Here is a 21,687-nt window from a genome sequence, read left to right on the forward strand (position 1 = left end):
TACAGGAGACCCGGGTTTGGTCCCTGGGTTGGAAAGATTCCCTGGAGAAGGGCATGGCAATCCACTCTGGTATTCTGGCCTGGAGAATTCCATGAACAGAGGAGCCTGGCAGGCTGCAGTCCATAAGGTCACACAGTCGGACACAACTGGCGTGACTGAGCAGCAGCAGCGCATGTGGATATATAACATAAATATCTCTGGGACAGTTGTGTTATGGGACCAAATACAGAACACAGGTCAACATGTGTTTTTACCATGTTTACAGAGAATAAATATTGTGGTTATAAAATGTTATTACAACGATGTCCAAAAGTACATGAAAATCAAGAGTGGCTGGTTACCTGCCAAGGAACACTAACGTAACCACTACATTACCAGCTGTCCTGGGTCAGGCAGACACGACACTTGAACTACCGCGACCTCTTGCAACAGAAACTTGAGTTAGACATAAAAGGGCATCCAAAAAAAAAAAAAACCCAAAAAAACTGGGTTCTACTGAGGGACTTGTGAAAAGAAAACCACTTCAGAGCTCCAACAAAGAGAAAAAGACCTCAAAGCATCCTTTCAGCACCGCTCTTCTTCACTTGATCTGTTACAGATTACGGGCTTTACCTACCAATAACTTAGGCGAAACGTTACCCAAGCACAGTCGCTGATACTGCTTCTAATAAAGAGGTGGGGAAGGAAAGGGATGACCCCCAGCAAAGCCACTTGAAGCATCCACTCACCTCGGCAGGCAGCATCTGCTCGGTGTTATACAGAGAGCGGCAGAGTTTCAAAACTTCATTCCCCAGCCCTTCCTTGTTCTCCGTTGTACATCTGGTGAGCATCACTGTGGCCAGTCTCACCCATGGATTATTGGTTACGCTGGTTTGAAGGGAGAAAAAGCAGGCATTCGAAACAATGAGACTTAGGATGATTGCGGTAAGAAATTTAAAAATAGAAAAGAAATCCCACTTGTTCAAGTAAAATGCTTTTGGTAAACTGCAATCATAATCAGGATGATGTATTTCTTTCTGTCTCTCTTGGAGAAAAGACCCCATCAAACAGAGGGAAAAGAGCTTGCTGTAGCGTAGACAAGCGCCCAGAAGCATGGGGGCAGTGGGTAGACGCTGACCGGCACAGGAGGTTCGAAGCCCAGCCATTCGGGCTGACATTCTGGCTCCCTGGCTACTTGGGTGACTCAACGGAGATGACTAAAATACTCTCAGCCTGGTTACATGCTTATGGGGGGGGCACCCAACTTTTCTGGGCCTCGGTTCTTTTCACTGTGAAAAAGCGATTTAATGTTTTCCTTGCGTCACTTAATGAATGGTGCTTGTCATGTGAAGTGTCACTCTCGATAGCAGGCACATCTTATTATTATTCTTATTTCTGAGACGTAAAAGCACAAAAGTTTGTCTTTTGCTTCCCTTCTCTGGCTACCACTACTCTGAATTCATAAAAAACATCACAATTTATATTTCAAGAAACAACTGAAGGGTACATTCACTCTGGGGTACTGATTTACTTACAACATTGTACAATAATTTTACTACTTATCAAGAGTTTATTGCCTCATTAAAGCACACCTATAGCTTCGAAAACAATGAGTACCCAAGGATGGTCCCTCCCTTGAAAGAATTCCATTGCTTGTGCCTGAGAAAAACATCAAGTGCAACAACGAGGGGACACCACAGAACTAGCCTCTGGCAAAGCCTTCGTGTCTCAGCCCAAACTAACAACCTGTGAGGACAAAGGATGCCGCTTATTTCCAGGTACAAACAAAGCCCGGGAGAGTGTCTGGTTGACAGAGGAGTCGTCTTCAGACACACTCGGGACTAGCCCTCTGCTCTCCTCTTTCAAGTCTGGACCCAGCTCCCCAGGGGTTTTCCCTAACAGGCCGCCTCCGTGCAGCAAAAATGCTGGTTCCTCAACACAACGCATCCAGTGGTTTTGACAACAACTATCAGAATGGAATTTCCACCAGCCAGCTCTGACACTCTGGAGGAACACTATGGATCTTCCTGAATGCAAATCTATTAGGCTTTCCTTGTATGGATCGAGGGTCTACAAGGGACTGAAACTAAAAACCCAAAGTGGGGACTGATAAATCAGCAGTCATGTGGATCAAGGTGTCTTCAGTTGTGAACTTGACTGCGTTGACTGGCGACATTCAGCCGCTGCCACGCAATCCTTCCCTCCCACTCCACTCCCCTGATTTGGTTGCTTTGAAAGTGCTACAGCCTAGAGTCATACGTTGGGTTGTCTGGGGGGAAAAAGTACTCAAAAGTACTTTAAAGTGCCCGTTTCAGGTATTCCATCATACATTCTTACTGTATGATGAGCCAGGAAAGCAGCAGAAACGGACTTGATTTATCACTTTGTTATCTCTAGGTAGAGACACAGGTGGTACGAGGATTAGGTGGATCACTAATGCTTGGTTACGATACTCATGACTGGTTCTAATGCTAATGATTTCATAAAGGAGGTTAGCAAACACGGGACAGCAATTTACAAGTTTCACACAGGACTACCAAAGTAAGACTGTATCTTGAAAATGAACCTATTTTTGCTTATAAATGCATTCATTAAATGTTTTAAATGCGGTAAATGTTTTAAGAGAAGCTGAGCTTGCTTCTTGAGGGTGAGTAACTTGAGATGGTCCGTGTTCCAAGTTACAGAAACTGCAGAACCAAAGTTAACTAATCCACCAGAAGTATCATATTTTGAATTTAAAAAATTCTCTCTGGACTAAGAGATTCATTTTGAGTATATGTTGAAATGAAGTAATTCAACCCTAATGATTTTCTGAAAAAGTGAAGCCGTACTGACGGTCTAAACCAATGGGGCCCACCTGTTTTCCATTACCGTCTCCTAGGAGCTGCTAAGAAGTTGATGCCCAGGTCCTGTGAGTTGGACTCAGCAAGTCAAGCATGGGACTCTGCTTTTAACAAGCACCCTCAGGTCCTGAGGCTGCTCTGCCCAGATAATTGGGGACCGAATGGAAATACTGTTTCAAGGGACTGTCACAAGAAAAGACTAAAGTTTCTTTGACATGAGAATTTGTACTGCAGAGTTTCAAAGAGTGAAGGGAAGAACCTACTCTCATAATCGGCATGTCAGCCTGCCACCGCAGCCACAGAAGATGGAGATCTAACAGCTGCTGCCTGCCCTTATGAAAACACTTGGTTAAAAATGCAAACCACAACACCCTCTCCTCCGTTTGCTTCATAAATTCCTAACGGTCTCATTCGAGGGGGAGAGGCCTGCCTAGATGTTCCTTAGCAGTCCTAAACTGCTCACGGAATAATTTATTTTCAGGAAAGAATCCTTCTGCGATGTCTGAAGTGGGACGACATGTGCTGGCCTGGGTGTACAGAGTGCTCACTGACACGGGAGGAACACAAAGACGAGGCCTGCCCCAGGCATTTGGATCAGATGCGGAAACTCTTGATTTCTGCCAGCAAGGAGCAGCGGTTCATGACAGGCAGCATATGTGCTCAGAGGAGATCTGGCCACGTCTTCCACAGAAACCCGTGGCTGGTAGCGCAAGGACTATGTGACTACTCCATGTGGCTCCAATGTCAGTGTGACACAAGGAGACAGCATGGGCTGAAGCTTCCAGCAGCTGTTGGAACTCAGCCTCCTCCACCTTGGGGCCAGGTGACGCCTGACGTTATTTAACTTCTGAGCTTCCATTTTCTCATTGTAAAATTAGATAACATCACCTTCCTGCAGTAGCTTTGCTGTGTGAAGTGATAATATATGTCAACTGCACATAACACTGTGTGCTGTCAAAAAACGGGAATTAGCGATTTATTCCCCATGGATTTTCAAGTTAGCATTGTAAGCCGTGTTAAAAGAACATCAAAACATTTTTTGGCAAAAATGTGTGTGTGTGTTAGTCACTCAGTCATGTGTGACTCTTTTCAATACCATGGACTGTAGCCTGCCAGGCTACTCTGTCCATAGGATTCTCCAGGCAAGAATACTGGAATGGGTTGCCATTCCCTTCTCCAGGGGATCTTGTCAACCCAGGGATTGAACTGGGGTCTCCCACATTGCAGGCAGATTCTTTACTGTCTGAGCCACCCGGGAACCTTTGTTGATATCCTTAACCAGATGTTATTATCAAGCATTGTCTCTATTTCTAAACAAAATATTTGTGTTTAGGGCTAAGGAGAAATGGAAAGAAACCGTGATATTTCAAGAAAAATAATTCTAATTTCATCTAGAGGCTAATACTGATTTTATATCCTTCTTTCATTGGCTCTCCTGCAGGTACTGATTTTTTACACCTAGAATCTAAACAAAAGAAGTCTACCTTTAATGAACCTGAGCCAGTTGCGGTGAGGTAGATGAACCTAGAGTCTCTTATACAGAGTGAAGTTAAGTCATGAAGAGAAAAACAAATATCATATATTAATACATATATATGGAATCTAGAAAAATGGTATTGATGAATCTAGTAGCGTATGAATTTGTGGACACAGCGGGGGAAGGTGAGGGTGGGATGAATTGAGAAAGCAACACTGACTTATATACACTATCATGTGTAAAATTGTTATACGGGAACTTGCTAAATAACACAGGGAGCCCAGCCTGGTTCTCTGTGATAACCCAAAAGGATGGGATGGGGGAAGGGGACGGAGGCGCAGGTGGGAAGGGATATACATACATACATATATATATATATTTATGACTGATTCAAGTTGTTGTACAGTAGAAACCAACATAAAATTGCAATTGGTGGAAACCAATTGAAAAACAAATAAAAAATTTTTAAAAAGAAGTCTGCTGCTACTGCTGCTAAGTCACTTCAGTCATGTCCGACTCTGTGCGACCCCACAGACGGCAGCCCACCAGGCTTCCCCGTCCCTGGGATTCTCCAGGCAAGAACACTGGAGTGGGTTGCCATTTCCTTCTCCAATGCATGAAAGGGAAAAGTGAAAGTGAAATCGCTCAGTCGTGTCCAAAGTCTACCTGTATGTTAGTACTCACGTGTACTCCCGTTTCATAGGCGGCCAAGCCTGCAGGAGCAAAACCAGGTGCTGGAATTCCACCTCCCGGTGACTGGCCTCCAGCAGCTCCGTGAAGAGCTCACAGCGCTTCTCTTCATCCGCGACGTCAGATACGTCCACCTGGGAAGGGAACACACACCTGAAACCCATGGCGAAGCCTCCTGGATTGCTTTCCAGAAAAACTCAAATTGGATTATTGGATTAAATGCTCTTTCAGAAATTTTTACAAACTGTCAACAACGCCTAACTTTACTCCCCCAAAACCTTCAAAAGCTCTATGTTTTACCCAATTTCAAACATTTATGTTAAACGTTGCTTAGAATGAAGTCATAGGAAGGTTCTCCACATTCTTTACCAAATTAAATTCAAAAAAGTAGGTTTTCGTAGAACTGACTTATTTGCATTCAATGTATCTCATTTAAAAATACACTTCAGTTTCACGTGAGATTACAGCAGTTCATCATACTCAACGTCAGCCAATAAATTATCCTGCCATTGCTTCATACTGTGTAGAATATTTCTGTAATTGAAAATTCAAGATTTTATTAAAGTACATTTGGGGCTTTCCAGGTGGTTCAGTTGTAAAGACTCCGCCTGGCAACGTGGGAAGCGCAGGAGACAGGGGTCAATCCCTGGGTTGGGAAGATCCCCTGCAGGAGGGCATGACAATCTACTCCAGTATTCCTGCCTAAAAAATCCCATGGACAGAGAAGCCTTGTGACATGACTGAGCAACTGAGCACACACAAAGCATATATGACAAGGAAATTTTTTGCTATAAATCAAAGTATTGATAAAGTATCTTTTATTCACAGCTCCATTTCTAAAGAAGTCTGTCAATTAAAAACTATTTTTCCTCCCACTGAATAACCTAATAATACTTCTTTTACATTAAGGCAGTAATGTATTCCAACACCTCTGAGAAGAAAATACTTGCTCTTTTAAGCTAGAAAGCAGTTTTAAATATAAAGAAAGCCAAAACCTGGTTCTACTGTTTCCTAGCCTCTCTTAAAACACATCCTCTGTATTTGGGTATGTTAGACTCAAGATGATACCAAGGATAATGAGAATGGATGTTACCTATGTATTTGCTAAACTGTCTGTACTAACGCATGTTCCCAAAATATTTGATTTGATGGTCATCCCAGCTCTGATCCTAAGAAGCCACCTGAAAAAGTTAATATTATGAATTCTAAGTTTTCACAAAAGTTGATATGTACCATGTAATTACTGCTAATTACTATGGAGAGTAACATAGTAACCAGTCAGATCCTTGACACAGTAACCAGTCAGACCCTTCAAAACCCGACTTAAAGCCCCATGTCATTCTTGCATGGAGTTAACAACTAATAACCCCAAAACTTCCTCTAGTTTTTGAAATAATTTTAAAATACAGTCAGTCAGTTGATCCTTATAACAGTCTTGTATAGAGAACAACACAGGTATTACTAACCTCGATTTACAGATGAAGAAGCAGGCTTGTCTGTCCTGGTAACATGGCTAGTGAGTGGCAGAGCCAATATATAATTATGCTCAGATAAAGATGTTCTGAAGCTAGAGGACTCGGTAAGCTAAAGAAGCTTTGAATTATTTAAATTAGTGGTCTAATTGGGAATTTGGCAACATTTTCTTGCCCATTTATAAAGAAATGTTAAAAAAAAAAATCCTCTCAAAGTCAAAGCATCCATTTGTCATTACCTGACCTCGCCACCTGCAACTCCTCTCCAGCCTCGGGGCCTCGAGGGTGCTCTGTGTATTCATCGTGCCTTCTTCCACCTCAGGAACTTTGATCTCCTTCTACTGCCTGGCACATTCTTGCTTCAACACCTGCATGGCTCATTTCTTTTCTTCAAATCTCTCAAATGTCATCTTATCAGGGAATGCACTGCATAACTGTCCCTGATAAACTAGAGTACGCCCACCCCATTTCTCTCCCTCGCTTTAGATTCCTTCTTAGCACTTATAAGTTTGTGACATATAACGTAATTGTTTGAGAAAACAGAAACATTTGTTTGCTGGTTTATCCCCACTACTTAAAATTTTAATGCCTGACAGAGAATAAATGAACAGTAGTGATTAAGTGAAAGGCAAAGAAAGGGGAAAAGGAAAGATATACCCATTTGAATGCAGAGTTCCAAAGAATAACAAGGGGAGATAAGAAAGCCTTCCTCAGCGATCAAAGCAAAGAAACAGAGGAAAATAATAGAAAGGGAAAGTCTACAGATCTCTTCAAGAAAATCAGAGATACCAAGGGAACATTTCATGCAAAGATGGGCACAATAAAGGACAGAAATGGTATGGACCTAACAGAAGCAGCAGATACTAAGAAGAGGTGGCAAGAATTCAAAGAACAATACAAAAAAGTGACCCAGATAACCATACAGTGTGATCACTCACCTAGAGCCAGACATTTGGGAGTGTGAAGTCAAGTGAGCCTTAGCATCACTACGAACAAAGCTAGTAGAGGTGATGGAATTCCAGCTAAGCCATTTAAAATCCTAAAAAAATGATGCTGTTAAAGTGTTGCACTCAATATGCCAGCAAATTTGTAAAACTCAGCAATGGCCACAGGACAGAAAAAGGTCAGTTTTCATTCCAATCCCAAAGAAAGGCAGTGTAAATGTTCAAACTACCGCACAATTGCACTCATGTCACATGCTAGCAAAGTAATGCTCAAAATTCTCCAAATGAGGCTTCAATGGTATGTGAACCAAGAACTTCCAGATGTTCAAGCTGGATTTAGAAAAGGCAGAAGAACAAGAGATCAAATTGCCAACATCCATTGGATCATAGAGAAAGCAAGAGAATTCCAGAAAAACATCTATTTCTGCTTCACTGACTATGCTAAGGCCTTTGACTGTGTGGATCACAACAAACTGTGGAAAATTCTTCAAGAGTTAGGAATACCAGACCACCTTATCTGGCTCCTGAGAAACCTTTATGCAGATCAAGTAGCAACAGTTAGAACCAGACATGGAACAATGGACTGGATAAAAATTGGGAAAGGAGTACATCAAGGTTGTATATTGTCACCCTGCTTATTTAACTTATATGCAGAGTACATCATGTGAAATGCTGGGCTGGATGAAGCCCAAGCTGGAATCACGATTACCAGGAGAAATATCAATAACCTCAGATATGCAGATGACACCACCCTTATGGTAGAAAGCAAAGAGGAACTAAAGAGCCTCTTGATGAAAGAGAAAGAGGAGAGTAAAAAGCTGGCTTAAAACTCAACAACATTCAAAAAACTAAGATCATGGTATCCTGTCCCATCGCTTCATGGCCAATAGATAGGGAAACAATGGAAACAGTGAGAGATTATTTTCTTGGGCTCCAAAATCACTGTAGATGGTGACTGCAGCCGTGAAATTAAAAGATGCTTGCTCCTTCACAGAAAAGCTCTGACCAACCTAGACAGCATATTAAAAGCCAGAGACATTACTTTGCCAACACAGGTGCATCTAGTCAAAGCTAAGGTTTTTCCAGTAGTCATGTATGGATGTGAGAGTTTGACCATAAAGGAGGCTGAGAGATGAAGAATTGATGCTTTTGAACTGTGGTGTTGGAAAAGACTCTGAGAATCCCTTAGACTGCAAGGAGATCAAACCAGACAATCCTAAAGGAAATCAACCCTGACTATTCACTGGAAGGACTGATGCTAAAGCTTCAATACTTTGGCCACCTGATGCAAAGAGCTGACTCATTAGAAAAGACCCTGATGCTGGGGATTATTGAAAGCAGGAGGAGAAGGAGTTGACAGAGGATGAGATGGTTGGATGGCATCACTGACTTGATAGACATAAGTTTGAGCAAGCTCAGGGAGATCGTGATGGACAGGGGGGCTGGCATGCTGCAGTCAATGGGGTTGCAAAGAATCTGACATGACTGAGTGACCAAATGAAGAACAACAACTCATTAAGAGAATGAATGAATGAGCAGACATACAAATAAATGATTATAATTTATAAAATATTGCAACATAGAATGATATTAAATATTCATGGAGTTATCATAAATTTTCGGCTGTTCTTTTTTTTTTTGGTTGGAGATAGACATAAGGTGTTTTTTTTTTTTTTTTTAAAAAAATCCCACCAAAAAGGAAATCACTAAAAAATACCAGAAGTGAAGTGAAGTTGCTCAGTCGTGTCCAACTCTTTGCGACCCCATGGACTGTAGCCTACCAGGCTCCTCAGTCCATGGAATTTTCCAGGCGAGAGTACTGGAGTGGGTTGCCATTGACTTCTCCAGGGGATCTTCCCAACCCAGGGATCGAACCTGGGTCTCCTGCATTGCAGGCAGATGCTGTACCATCTGAGCCACCAGGAAAGATTAAAAATACCAGAGGTGGCACGTTTATTGACATTGTGTTTCAACCGATGATGCCTTGTGGTTAGCCGCGTAATTTCTGTAAGGTCCCTTGTTTTGTTTCTAGGGTCCAAAAATCCCCATTGAGAAGTTCTAAGTAGATGTCTGGAGGTCTGCAGCAGGGAAAAGGGTCGGTAAATGCTGCCCTCTTCCTTCTGATTTATTATCTGGGTTTATTTGTAGAGAAGCTTTTGTGCTTAAAAAAAATTTAAAACAATTGAATTATAAATTTCCCAACAGTGCCAATATTCCAGTTCCTAAAATTAAGTGCAGTATAATTAATAATAAGACAGTTCTTTACAATAAATGCAGAGTCATACCAAGAACATGAAGAGATTAGGAAAAAATGATTCATGTTTTCAATATCATTTAGATTGATTTCTTTTTAGAAATTGTAATAGCTTATAAATATCTGGAGCATGAACTGTATCATAAAGGAAGGAAAGAGAAAAGAAACTATAAATTAGACCTTTCTATGTTTGCTTTTATACTAGTGTGCAAATATTAGTTTCCATTTTTAAAAATGTGTGTGGTAATAAGTTTCTTTGTATAATGCCTTCCTCACATGTACACAGACATTTTAAGGGTAACATAATTTCAATTAGTAAAGACATTTTAAGGGTAAAATAATTTCAATTAGTAACTTGTTTCTTGGAGCATTGAAACCCATGTCTAAAATATAAATGTGAAAAATACAGTAACAAATCATCCATTTTGTGTACACACACTTGCACACTCCCTGATTATCATAAAGGATGCCAAATTGTTATTTAGCTCTAAAAAGCAGTTTTAAATTCGATCACTGTAGCTACAAAAGCTTTACCTTATATGAGAATAATATGGGACTAAAACTGGACTGGAACACATGTTTTAAGATATGATAAATAACATACTTTGTTGGATAATCACTGTTTAGTTGCTACATTGTGTCTGACTCTTAGCAACCCCACGGACCGCAGCACACCAGGCTTCCTTGTCTTTCACTATCTTCTGGTGTTTGCTCAAACTCACATCCATCGATGCCCTCCAGCCATCACATCCCTCTGTCACCCCCTTCTCCTGCCCTCAGTCTTAACCAGGATGAGGGTCTTTTCTAATGAGTTGGCTCTTTGTATCAGGTGGCCAAAGTATTGGAGCTTCAGCATTAGTCCTTCCAATGAATATTCAGTTTATTTCCTTTAGGACTGACTGGTTTTATCTCCGTACAGTCCAAGGGACTCTCAAGAGCCTTCTTCAGCACTACAGTTCAAAAGCATCAATTCTCTGGTGCTCAGCCTTCTTTATGGTCCAACTCTCACATCCATACATGACTACTGGAAAAAACATAGCTGTTGGCAAATTGATGTCTTTGATTTTTAATACGCTGTCTAGGTTTCTCATAGCTTTCCATCCAAGGAGCAAGTGTCTTTTAATTTCATGGCTGCAGTCACCATCCACAGTGATTTTGGAGCCCAAGAAAATAAAATCTGTGACTGTTTTCATTTTTTTCCCCTTCAATTAGCCATGAAGTGATGTGACCAGATTCCATGATCTTACACAAACTGTGGAAAATTCTTAAAGAGATGGGAATACCAGACCACCTGACCTGCCTCCTGAGAAATCTATATGCAGGTCAAGAAGCAACAGTTAGAACTGGACATGGAACAACAGACTGGCTCCAAATCGGGAAACGTCAAGGCTGTATATTGTCACCCTGCTTATTTAACTTATATGGACAGTACATCATGAGAAACGATGGACTGGAAGAAGCACAAGCTGGAATCAAGATTGCCAGGAGAAATATCAATAACCTCAGATATGCAGATGACACCACCCTTATGGCAGAAAGTAAAGAAGAACTAAAAAGCCCCTTGATGAAAGTGAAAGAGGAGAGTGAAAAAGCTGGCTTAAAATTCAACATTCAGAAAACTAAGATCATGGCATCTGGTCCCATCACTTCATGGCCAATAGATGGGAAAACAGTAGAAACAATGACAGACTTTATCTTTTTGGGCTCCAAAATTACTGCAGTTGGTAACTGCAGCCATGAAATTAAAAGACGCTTGCTCCTTCGAAGAAAAGCTCTGACCAACCTAGACAGCATATTAAAAAAGCAGAGACATTACTTTGCTAATAAAGGTCCATCTAGTCAAAGCTATGGTTTTTCCAGTAGTCATGTATGGATGAAAGATTTCTAAAGAAAGCTGAGTGCCGAAGAATTGATGCTTCTGAACTGTGGTGTTGGAGAAGACTCTTGAGAGTCCCTTGGACTGCAAGGAGATCAAACCAGACAATCCTAAAGGAAATCAGTCCTGAATATTCATTGGAAGGACTGATGCTGAAGCTGAAACTCCAAGACTTTGACCACCTGATGTGAAAAGCTGACTCATTGGAAAAGGCCCTGATGCTGGGAAAGACTGAGGGAGGGAGGAGAAGGGGACGACAGAGGATGAGATGGTTGGATGGCATCACCGACTCAATGGACATGAGTTTGAGTAAGCTCCAGGAGTTGGTGATGGACAGGGAAGCCTGACATGCTGCAGTCCATGGGGTCGCAAAGAGTCAGACACAACTGAGTGACTGAACTGAAGTGACCAGATGCCCATGATCTTCATTTTTTTTTTTTTTTTGATCTTCATTTTTTGAATCTTGGGTTTATGCCAGCTTTTCACTCTCCTTTTTCACCCTCATCAGAAGGGTCTTTAGTTCCTCTTCGCTTTTGGCCATTAGAGTGGTATCATCTGCATGTCTGAGGTTGTTGATATTTCTTCCAGCAATCTTTATTCCAGCTTGTGATTCAACCAGCCCGGCATACTTTGATATATACATTAATCTAGGATTTGTATCCACATATTAAACTACCTAAGTTTATCAAAACTTACCAAAATAATATGTTTATCTTGTTCATAATGCCCTAATAAGGCTTTAAAAATAAATTCTTATAACTAAAATGCAAAATAAATTTTTGTATAAAGAAATATAAAAGAGAAATGTGCAAGAAACTTCCAGCCTGGACAAAATGGCTTTGACCCATTTTTCCCTAATCCTCTCTGCTAAGCACAACTAATAACCATGAAAATACTTAAAGAGACACCAAAAGAGAACTCATATACATGATAAAAAGAAAGCAAACTAGTTTGGACCCCAGGACGGGAGGAACGACACAACAGAAGCAAGCCACTCAGACCCAATGTTTCCTGAGTCCTGACCTAGAAGTGGAAGACATCCCGGGGAAGGTCATTTCTCATCAGAATTCCAGAAGAAAGGGAGAAAGTACAGCTGAAAGAGTATTTTAAGAAATATGTAAAAATCAGGAGAGGAAGTACTGCTCCAAGACAACAAAAGTTAAAGCAAACACATCTCAGAGGCTTGCAGTGGCTATGAGAGCACATAATTTATATCAGTATCATGGGGATTAAAACTCCCTAAAAACAAGGCTCCTGGCTGAGTATGAATGTGGACCTATGAAATAATCAGATTTTCTCTTTTCTGGGAAGTACTGCAGTCTGTATTGAAATATATATTCCTAGTATCTAAATATATTCCATAAAAGTCTAAGTACAGAGAACTGACTTCAGTGACCAAATAGCTGCAATATGATATGACTATAGAACCTATGTTAATAGCGAGGAAAAACTGTAGGTGGGTATCAAATGCTCCATAAGAACTTCATAACAGACTTCATAACATACTATATAAGGAGACTCTAAAACAAACAATAAAGGGAAATTCAACTAAATGACCAGCTTTAAAATAGTGCTGGAAAAGTCAAAGTAACACAGAAAAATGTTTATTTTGGAGGCATTCCTGGACCTTTCTGAGGCTTAAGGTCCTCTTCCATAAAATGGAGATACGTATGTCTATGACGGTTGTGAATATTAAATAAAAGGTATGGATAAGATAGCCAGCAAGAGGCTGGCACATGGTGGGCACACAACAGACGGCAGGCATTATTCATATTATCACCTCCATAATATGCTGTATATAAAAAGGCAGAAGTGTGTGCTATGATTTCTTCTAACAAGAATTAACGCCTACAGATTAGGCAGGACAGAAAAAGTACATGAAGAAATACAGCTATTTTAGGATAATGGAATCTTGGGTTAACTTTTATCTCTTTTTAAAATTTTGCTTATTTGTGCAATAGTTAATGTATTTGGAATGACTCTTAAGCGTGCTTTGCATAGCAAAGTAAAAATAAAATTGAGAGAATTGCTATTTTTTTCCTACACTTAGTTTCATCCTGTCCTTTTTTCTCCAGTGAAAACCAAAGTGACATATATTTCTTTTAACACTTCTGTCCCTTCCCTTTTGGGCAGGGGGTGAAAATGTCCCCAATTTTACAGGCATTGTAGAGCTGGTAACAACTCCACACTGACACCACTAACCAAACATCACAGGATTTTAAAGGGTAAAATTCAAGTGTGACTCAAACATAAGAATACCTCTTTCCCTATTGTCTCTGAAAGTGATGTTTTTCTCTTCATTGAATTGGGTGACTTGAGCCCTTGCGGTAAGTCATTTGTCAAGTAGCTGCAGCTCCTTATCAGACATGGAGTCACTGTCCTTGAAAAAGTGGACTGAGCCACGAATTCTCAGATGAGAACAGCTTTAACTTTAAATTTCTCTGTGGCTGCTTGAAGATGAACGTGACTATCTTAAACTGAGACACCTTTCCTGAAATCTGCACCCTCCTATAGGCAACGGTAGCAGCTTAATCTTCAGAAATTTGTGAATACGAAATAGGTATTAATGCTTATGAAAGTACTTTATCAACAGAAAAAATCAGCAACATGTAGAGGATTATTATTGATAGTAGGCTTATTCATCACTGTATACTATCTTCCATGTGAGTTTATGAGCTACTAGACTGGTTCTAAAAGGCTCATATGATGACATCCAAGGCTCTGTGCAAGTCCTCTCAGGAACACAGAAAAGTCAGACCGAACAGGGTGTGTACACAGGGCTTCAAAACACAAAACAAATAAACAAAAAAATCCCTACTTCAACAGATATGTAGAAATATGAAAAGGTGACAGAAATGACTTCTAGAAGACTAGATTCCTGTCTGTTACACCTACTACTTTTTTTTAAGTTTATTCCATTTTTTTTCATAAATATTGAAGTATAGTTGACTTACAATGCTATGTTAGTTTCAAGTGTACAGCAAAGTGATTCAGTTATACATGTACATGTATCTATTCTTCTTCAGATTCTGTTCCCACATAGGTTCTTACAGAATACTGAGCAGAGTTCCCTGTGCTATATATATGACGGGTCCTTGTTGGTTACCTACTTTATATACAGTAATGTGTATATGTTAATCCCAAATTAGGAGTTTGGGATTAACAACTACTCCTTTTGTAAGATTCCAGGTGGCCAACACTACCTGTTGTATCCATTGGATCAAATGTGCATCTCTGCGGAAGGGAAGTCAAATATTCAGAAGACCAAAAGGTCACAGGCTGTTGAACGAGCTGTTGAAACTAGTTATAAACTGTCAGACTACCCCACACTAATCTAAGCAGTACTTAGACCAGTGTCTGGTACACAGTAAGTACTCAGTGAAGAAAGAAAGAAAGTGAAGTCGCTCAGTCATGTCCGACTCTTTGCGACCCCATGGACTGCAGCCTACCAGGCTCCTCTGTCCATGGGATTCTTCAGGCAAGAATACTGCAGTGGGTAGCTGTTCACTCTACCAGGGGATCTTCCCAACCCAGGTCTCCTGCACTATGGGCAGATTCTTTACCATCTGAGCTACCAGGGAAGCTGATTAATTACTGTAATTGATATTTATTATTAGATAAAAGAATATAAACCACATTAATCATGATTATGCCTATTTCTGAGTATTGAAGTTTTATTAATAGAAAATATGAAATTGTGGAAATAAGACTAAAGTTGAAATACTGAAAGTAGGATAGCTATCTTCTAGTCAATTCTCTCATTTCTATGGCAGAGAACTGTAGAATAGATGCAGCTATAGAGAGTATTTCGTAACTACTATATCTTGCACTGTTTGTAATAAAGGCCAAATGTGTTGCTGAGACAGCCTGAGGGTTCAAACAATGTTCCCAAACCCACATGGAGGGAAGAGTGTCTACCACAGGAAGCATGTCCTGATGAGCAATAAACAAGTGAGACCCTGATTTACTTCCTACCTTTGCCTCTGCTCTTGGGCACACACATTTAGCCTCTGCTTCTCTCTGAAGGTGTATTAGGGAAATGAGTGTCTTTTTGTGAACTGCTCAAGAATAAAGGGTCCTCAGTCGCCATTAAAAAGTCCCTGCTAGTGTGTGGCAAACACATCCTTAGGATGGAGAGGGAACCCAATGACAGAATTAAGTTCCCAAGGGTTTTCCAGATGCTTGGAGTTGTATGTGGGGTGCACAAACACAGAAATATACAGAAGAAGCTGGCGACTGCACTTATGAGCCATGTTCTCCAGCTACTTATTTTACTGTATCTCTAAAACTAGAAATGACACAATAAAGCATTCCATGATCCCTCTCCATAAGTGAGTGCTGCTGTAACTTCAATACATAATACACATTTTCGGGTGGCTAAATATAATACTTAATGACAACATCTTTCAAATGAGACATATGAAAGGGGAAATACTTTGTTTTAAAATAATAAGAAAGATTTTGCCTTATAAACTTTTTCTTTAGGACAAATAATCAATCACTCCAATATGAGCCTCTAGAAGTACACGCTTACTTTAAAGAACTGCTATACAAACGAAATTTTTAAGGCCAGACTTTGTTTTTTCGTGAACGTTGATAAAGTAGTAATAGACTAATTCATGGAGCCAGATATGCTTTCGCTGTAGTCTGTCACTAGACTCAGATGGAATACTGGCCCTGTCTCTTAAATAGCTCTGTGATCAGGTGAAAATATCCCACCAAGCCTTGGTGTTTTCATTTGTAAAAATAAAGTAATAATACCTAACCTATCAGGGTATTTTGAGAATAATATAACATAATATATAACATAATACAGGACAATATATATAGAGACACACACACCTGAATAGGTATCTAACACTGAGTTAACACAGAGCTATTATGGTGGCAACAGTATTGGTAGTTCATAATAATGGAATACCTAATACATAAAAATAAATAGTAATACATCATTCTGCTATGTTTTAGCAAAGATACTGTAAAGACTCCTTAACTACTCTGTGCTTATTTGCTCATGCATTGAATGGAATTATAATAAAACCTCCATCAAAGGGTTATTATGAGGTTTCAGTGATAAAATACACATACAGAGCCTAATGGTCAATTCACAAACATCCCTATAAAACATGAAAACTGACAGCACATAAGCATCTTCTCAACTTAAGTAAAAACAGATTTCTGCTAGAACATTCAGAGCTTTCATCTTGAATCTATTTTTTATTACAGCTAGAAACTATGCAGAGAGTTATGCAAAGAAGAAAACGGTGGCCACTGAGTTATGTGGGCTCCTAGATATTCTATACGTAGAATGCCCGCATATCCTCCAAAACAAAAAGAACAAGAATAAAACCGGTATATTCAGTATAATTATAGGTCGGGAATGTCTAAACTTCAAAATATCATAAGTGAAAAAGAAAAAAAACACCAAATTCCAAAGAATGATCTCTCACATTCCATGTAAATGTTTCACATATTCAAAAAGTACATCCATATTTGAAATAAATAAGAACGGGGACAACCATACAAACAGAAATAAAATTAATCCATCAGTACTATAAGTGAATAAGCTAATCACTCTGGAGGTGGTGTGTGTATGTGAAAAAGAGAAAGAGAGAGACATAATCTTGAAAAAAGAGTAAGTACTTTTAACTCTAAGGTTAAACACAAACGGAGCTCTACACAAATATTCTATCTGGTAAGTTGGTTGGAATTTCCATCACTACTTTATCTGTTCCTGGGATTAAACAAATAAATGCACTATGGATAAGGAGAGTCAAGTTTCTCACTGACAGAGAAAGGAGTTTATAAACAGGGAAAAAGAAAAGACTAGAATTAACTGGATTGGCACTAGAAGTATCAACACGAATTCATGGTCTTAAAAGTGAATACAAATAGATATAAAAAGGGATGTAGACTTACATGTGCTCTGTCCCCTTAGAGCATCTAAAAGCCACACCACCAAATCAATCACTATACCTAGTACTCCAGTCTCGGCTTCGAAATACCATTCTTTATTAAAAAAAAAAAAAAGTCAGTGATTTAACCTGGATGTGAGTAGGCAAAGGGTAAGAGGGTTTCAAACATTTGTGTACAAAAAGTGATGGAATGGGCACAAGTGAAAATGATCCAGGAGAAAACTCGAAAGGTTCCCAGTGGCTAAATCTGAGATAACTGGAGCAAAAAATGAAAACAGTGATAGTAATAGATTACAACCATAGGACAAAATGAGAATCCTTGAGGAGTGATATAAATAAATAAATGAATAAATAATATAAGGAGAGAACAAATGATAAAAAAAAAATACCATTTGGGGAATACCACAGTGATCATTAACTCAGGCAATAATCATCAAAGTGTGCTAAAATTAACTGGTGAAAATGTGATGAGAAAGTGTTTACACAATCTCAAAGTACCTCACCACAAGACATTTATTAACCCCAAAGGGAAAAAGATAATTTCACAGAGAAGAAACATGGCTGACACCACCTCAATCAAGTGATGCAAATGAACACTACTGGTAAAAGAACACGTAAGTACCGTGGGTCTCCCAAGATAATGTACTGGGAAGGAGCCAACGTCACTTCTGCGGTACTCCCACCAAAAATGCGCAACTTGCATACACGAACAAAACTCAAAGTCAAATTTAGTGACCTTTCACAAAATAATTGTCCAGTGTTTTTAAAAATTTCAAGGTCATAAAAGGGGGAAGAAAAGAATGAGAAACTGTTTTAGATTACAGGATAGTAAGGAGACACGGCATTAGGTGCAATGTGTGACCTGCACGGGATGTGGACCAAGTGGGGCGGCTGACAAAATCTGAATGACGTGTAAATTAGACAAGGTATTGCATCAGTGTTAGCTGTGGTCATCTGAGATGGTAATATTTGGTGAAGCTGCATGAAAAGTATGTAAAATTTTTTGTAAAATTTATATAATTTTTTCAGTAAATCAATGAAAAGTCAAACAAAATAACAGAAGTTATGTTCGGCGACCTCATATCCCTACCACCCACCAGTATTCAAACACTTGTATTTTCCTGCCTTTTCCCTCCACTTTTCCTTCTAACCCACTGGAAGGATGAAGAGACAACAGAGGCAAAACCCATTAGGAGCACAACCACTCAGGCCATCACACCTCTAAGCAAAGGACACTTGGCTGTAAACTGTCCCACTACAAATTAGGCCAACTGGGACCTGAGCTGACCCCAGGAGAAGGCCCTGAGACGGAATCAAAGCCATCCCATCCAGTGGTGATTACTAAACTCAAGTCCACTTCCCAAGAGGTGGTTGCTGGTGAACTCAGACTCACACGAGGCTATGAGGACAGTCTGCCTGTGTGACAGGATAGACAGGATGCCCTATCTCACCCCACCCCAGAAAAGAAAGTGCTGTTGAGAATTAAAACATACTACCGACATAGCCCTGAACTTGGGGTCTTTCTCCATAAGTTCTCCATAATTTTCTTGCTCCATAATCCACAGGATTTCTCCTGTGTTTCCCAGCTAATTACAGAGCATCATTTCCTCCCTGGTAACTTCAGCAGAAATTGAAGGGGCACTGGGCTCGTGTCTCACTTCTGTACCCAAGCAGTCACTGAGTACACACCTCTTGCCTCCAGACCATACACCCAACTGTGCTGAGTTCAGGTCAAGAATCCTCTCCTTAGAGCAGTCTTCCTGCCCCAAGACAGGACGGCGACCTGCCCTCCCGAGCCCCACGCACTGTGCAGACTTCCATCACAGCACCCGTGCACTCAGGGTATTAGCTTTGTTTACAAATCTACGTTCTCCACCAGATTGGAGCCCTCACACCAACAGGATCTATCTACCTGGACTGGAGTAGGAGCTCTGCATGAATGATTCATTTAACTCTCACAGCATTTATCTATTATTCCCATTTTACACACGAGGAAACTGAGGTTGTAAAAGGGTCAGTAACTGTTTCACAGAGCTACTGAGTGATGAAGCTGGGACTGGAAAGCAGGTCTACACAGTGAAAGGCCTAAATGTTTTTCATACTACTTGCTTTATCTATCTCCAGAGCATAGCACAGTGAATGGTGCACAATCTATGTTTGGAGACTCTCCAATGAATATTTCACATGATGTTTGGTTCAAACAATAGTTAGTAGTCATGGCATTTTTCAGAATTTTAGCTAGCAGCAGTTAACATACACAATGCGGTGTACTGAGAGAGCGAAAAACGCTAAAAAGATGAAGCGATGCTTTCTGTGCTCCGAATCAAACTCCTGGTTCTTCACACCTAATCACATTCTATCCACACAGAGTGACTGTGGGAAGAGAAAGGGACAACACAGTAACAACCAAAGACAACACGAATGTTACTGCTCAATGCATCCCCCTGGCAAATAGGAAGAAGAGCAGTACACAGGCCTCTGGATCACAAGGATCTATTGCTCACAAGCCGGGTAGGTCATGTGACCTCGTCTTCTAAGTCACGTGATTTCATCTAAACCAGAGCAAATGGTTAACTACTTTCCAAGGTCGTTTTAAAGCTGAGCTGCAGGGACGTGCACTTTAGGAGACATTCCACAGTCCCTTCTTCTTCCCCAAGGATGCCAGTGACCAGAGGGTAAAATTAAGAGGAAGAACCCATTATTCGTAAGGAGGGACCTTCTCAAGGTCTCCAAACATCTGCAGAACCCAGTAACACGGATGCTTGCTCAACTTTAGTCATTTTAGGGAAAAGGGCACATCCATCTCTCACTCATATCTGGACAGACACGCTTAGGATTTGTTTGCTTCCACATGAGAAGCAACTGGCTGATCAGAAATCACTGTCAGCAAAACATGGCAAATTAATACAAAATAGTTTCCATCTAAAAGCACCAGGCCACTCTGCAAGGAAACATTTCCATTATTCCAAGCAGATCATTTTATTTGCATATAAGGGTGCAGCAGCATGGTCTAATCATTCATGGCAAGAACACTGGACTGAACATCAGGATTCCCGGCCTTGCCACTTTAAAGGTGACCTTGGACAGGGCTTTCAAGATTTAATATTCATTAATTCAACAAATGTTTACTGTCTGTAGGTTCCCTGTTCTCATGGAATTTGTATTCTAATGGAAGAAAAAAGACATCACATAATAGGCAGATAAGCAGGAGGAAGTCAGCAGATAGTGGTAAGTGATTAGAAGAGAAAAAAAAATCTCACAAAATAGGTTGTGACCGGATGTAGTCATTTTGGAAATGATGACATTTATGCTAAAATCTGAGGACGTGACTTCTTCATTTCTGGACATCCTTCTCTATAAAATATGACTCTTGAACAAGGGTGCTTTCAAACATGTCTTCTAGTTCTAGGATTGTGATTTCACACCTCTTAGAGATACACTTATGTGAATACATATTTTTAACATCAAATAATAGCCTATGTTTGATTAAGAGAATTATTTATGACAATGAGTCCTAGCTTTGAACACACTTAAGGTTACAGTAAATCTTTTGTATGGAACTAAATAAACCTTTGCACACATAACTCTTCCTTCCTATTGATCTTTGTCTGAGTTCTGACAAAAAAATGAGTATTTTGTTTATGTTTCAGCAAATGTCACCAAGTTGGCCTCTGACCAGAAGGACTAATACGTCCTTCTATGTATACATGAATTTGTAATGAGGTTGAAAATTGTCTTAAACTCATTTTTCTGTTGATTACTTATAACCACAAATTCAGACTGAAATTTTACAATGTTCTTTTTTTAGGTGAATTTTTTTTTTTTTTTAACATAAAACCAGAAAAAAATTTGAGGTGATGGGATATGGAATTTTTTAAGGAAACATCAGTATTTTGACCCATATTTTTCATGCACCAGTTAACTAGAAAATTACAAAACCTGAAAAACTCAGACAATTTGTACCAAGAGAATTAACACAGTCCATTCTCCCCCTCCCTCTGTTAAGCTTCTCCCTCCCCTCCTCCTGCCTCCCTGTTGCCCTCCACGCTGGGACACATTTCTGGGGTGGAAAGGAAGGCCTCTCATGCTGTTGAAAATTGAGGGCCTCTGAATTTTTAATTCTGTTAACTAATCATTAGAAAAGTAGAAATCGCTGTCTCTCTGAGAACCATGAGATAGCAGGCTACACAGACTGTGTACTGAATTTTGCAGGAGCTGGCTGGTTTCCTGGCAACAC

The 21,687-nt window shown here is 40.0% G+C and overlaps 1 protein-coding gene across 2 annotated transcripts in view; it reads right to left on the reverse strand.

Annotated features, from left to right (window-relative positions):
* NBAS (NBAS subunit of NRZ tethering complex) overlaps nt 1-21,687 on the reverse strand; it is a 329,480-nt gene that overhangs the window by 18,217 nt on the left and 289,576 nt on the right. For both annotated transcript variants that reach the window (XM_005891040.3, XM_070379139.1), the window contains 2 exons: nt 4,984-5,123; nt 729-867 (listed from right to left, as the gene is read on the reverse strand). In XM_005891040.3, coding sequence (XP_005891102.2) covers nt 729-867; nt 4,984-5,123 — 279 coding nt within the window. The remainder of the gene's footprint in view (nt 1-728; nt 868-4,983; nt 5,124-21,687) is intronic.

This window comes from Bos mutus, chromosome 11 (genome assembly GCF_027580195.1).
Source record: "Bos mutus isolate GX-2022 chromosome 11, NWIPB_WYAK_1.1, whole genome shotgun sequence".
Classification (NCBI taxonomy): domain Eukaryota; kingdom Metazoa; phylum Chordata; class Mammalia; order Artiodactyla; family Bovidae; genus Bos; species Bos mutus.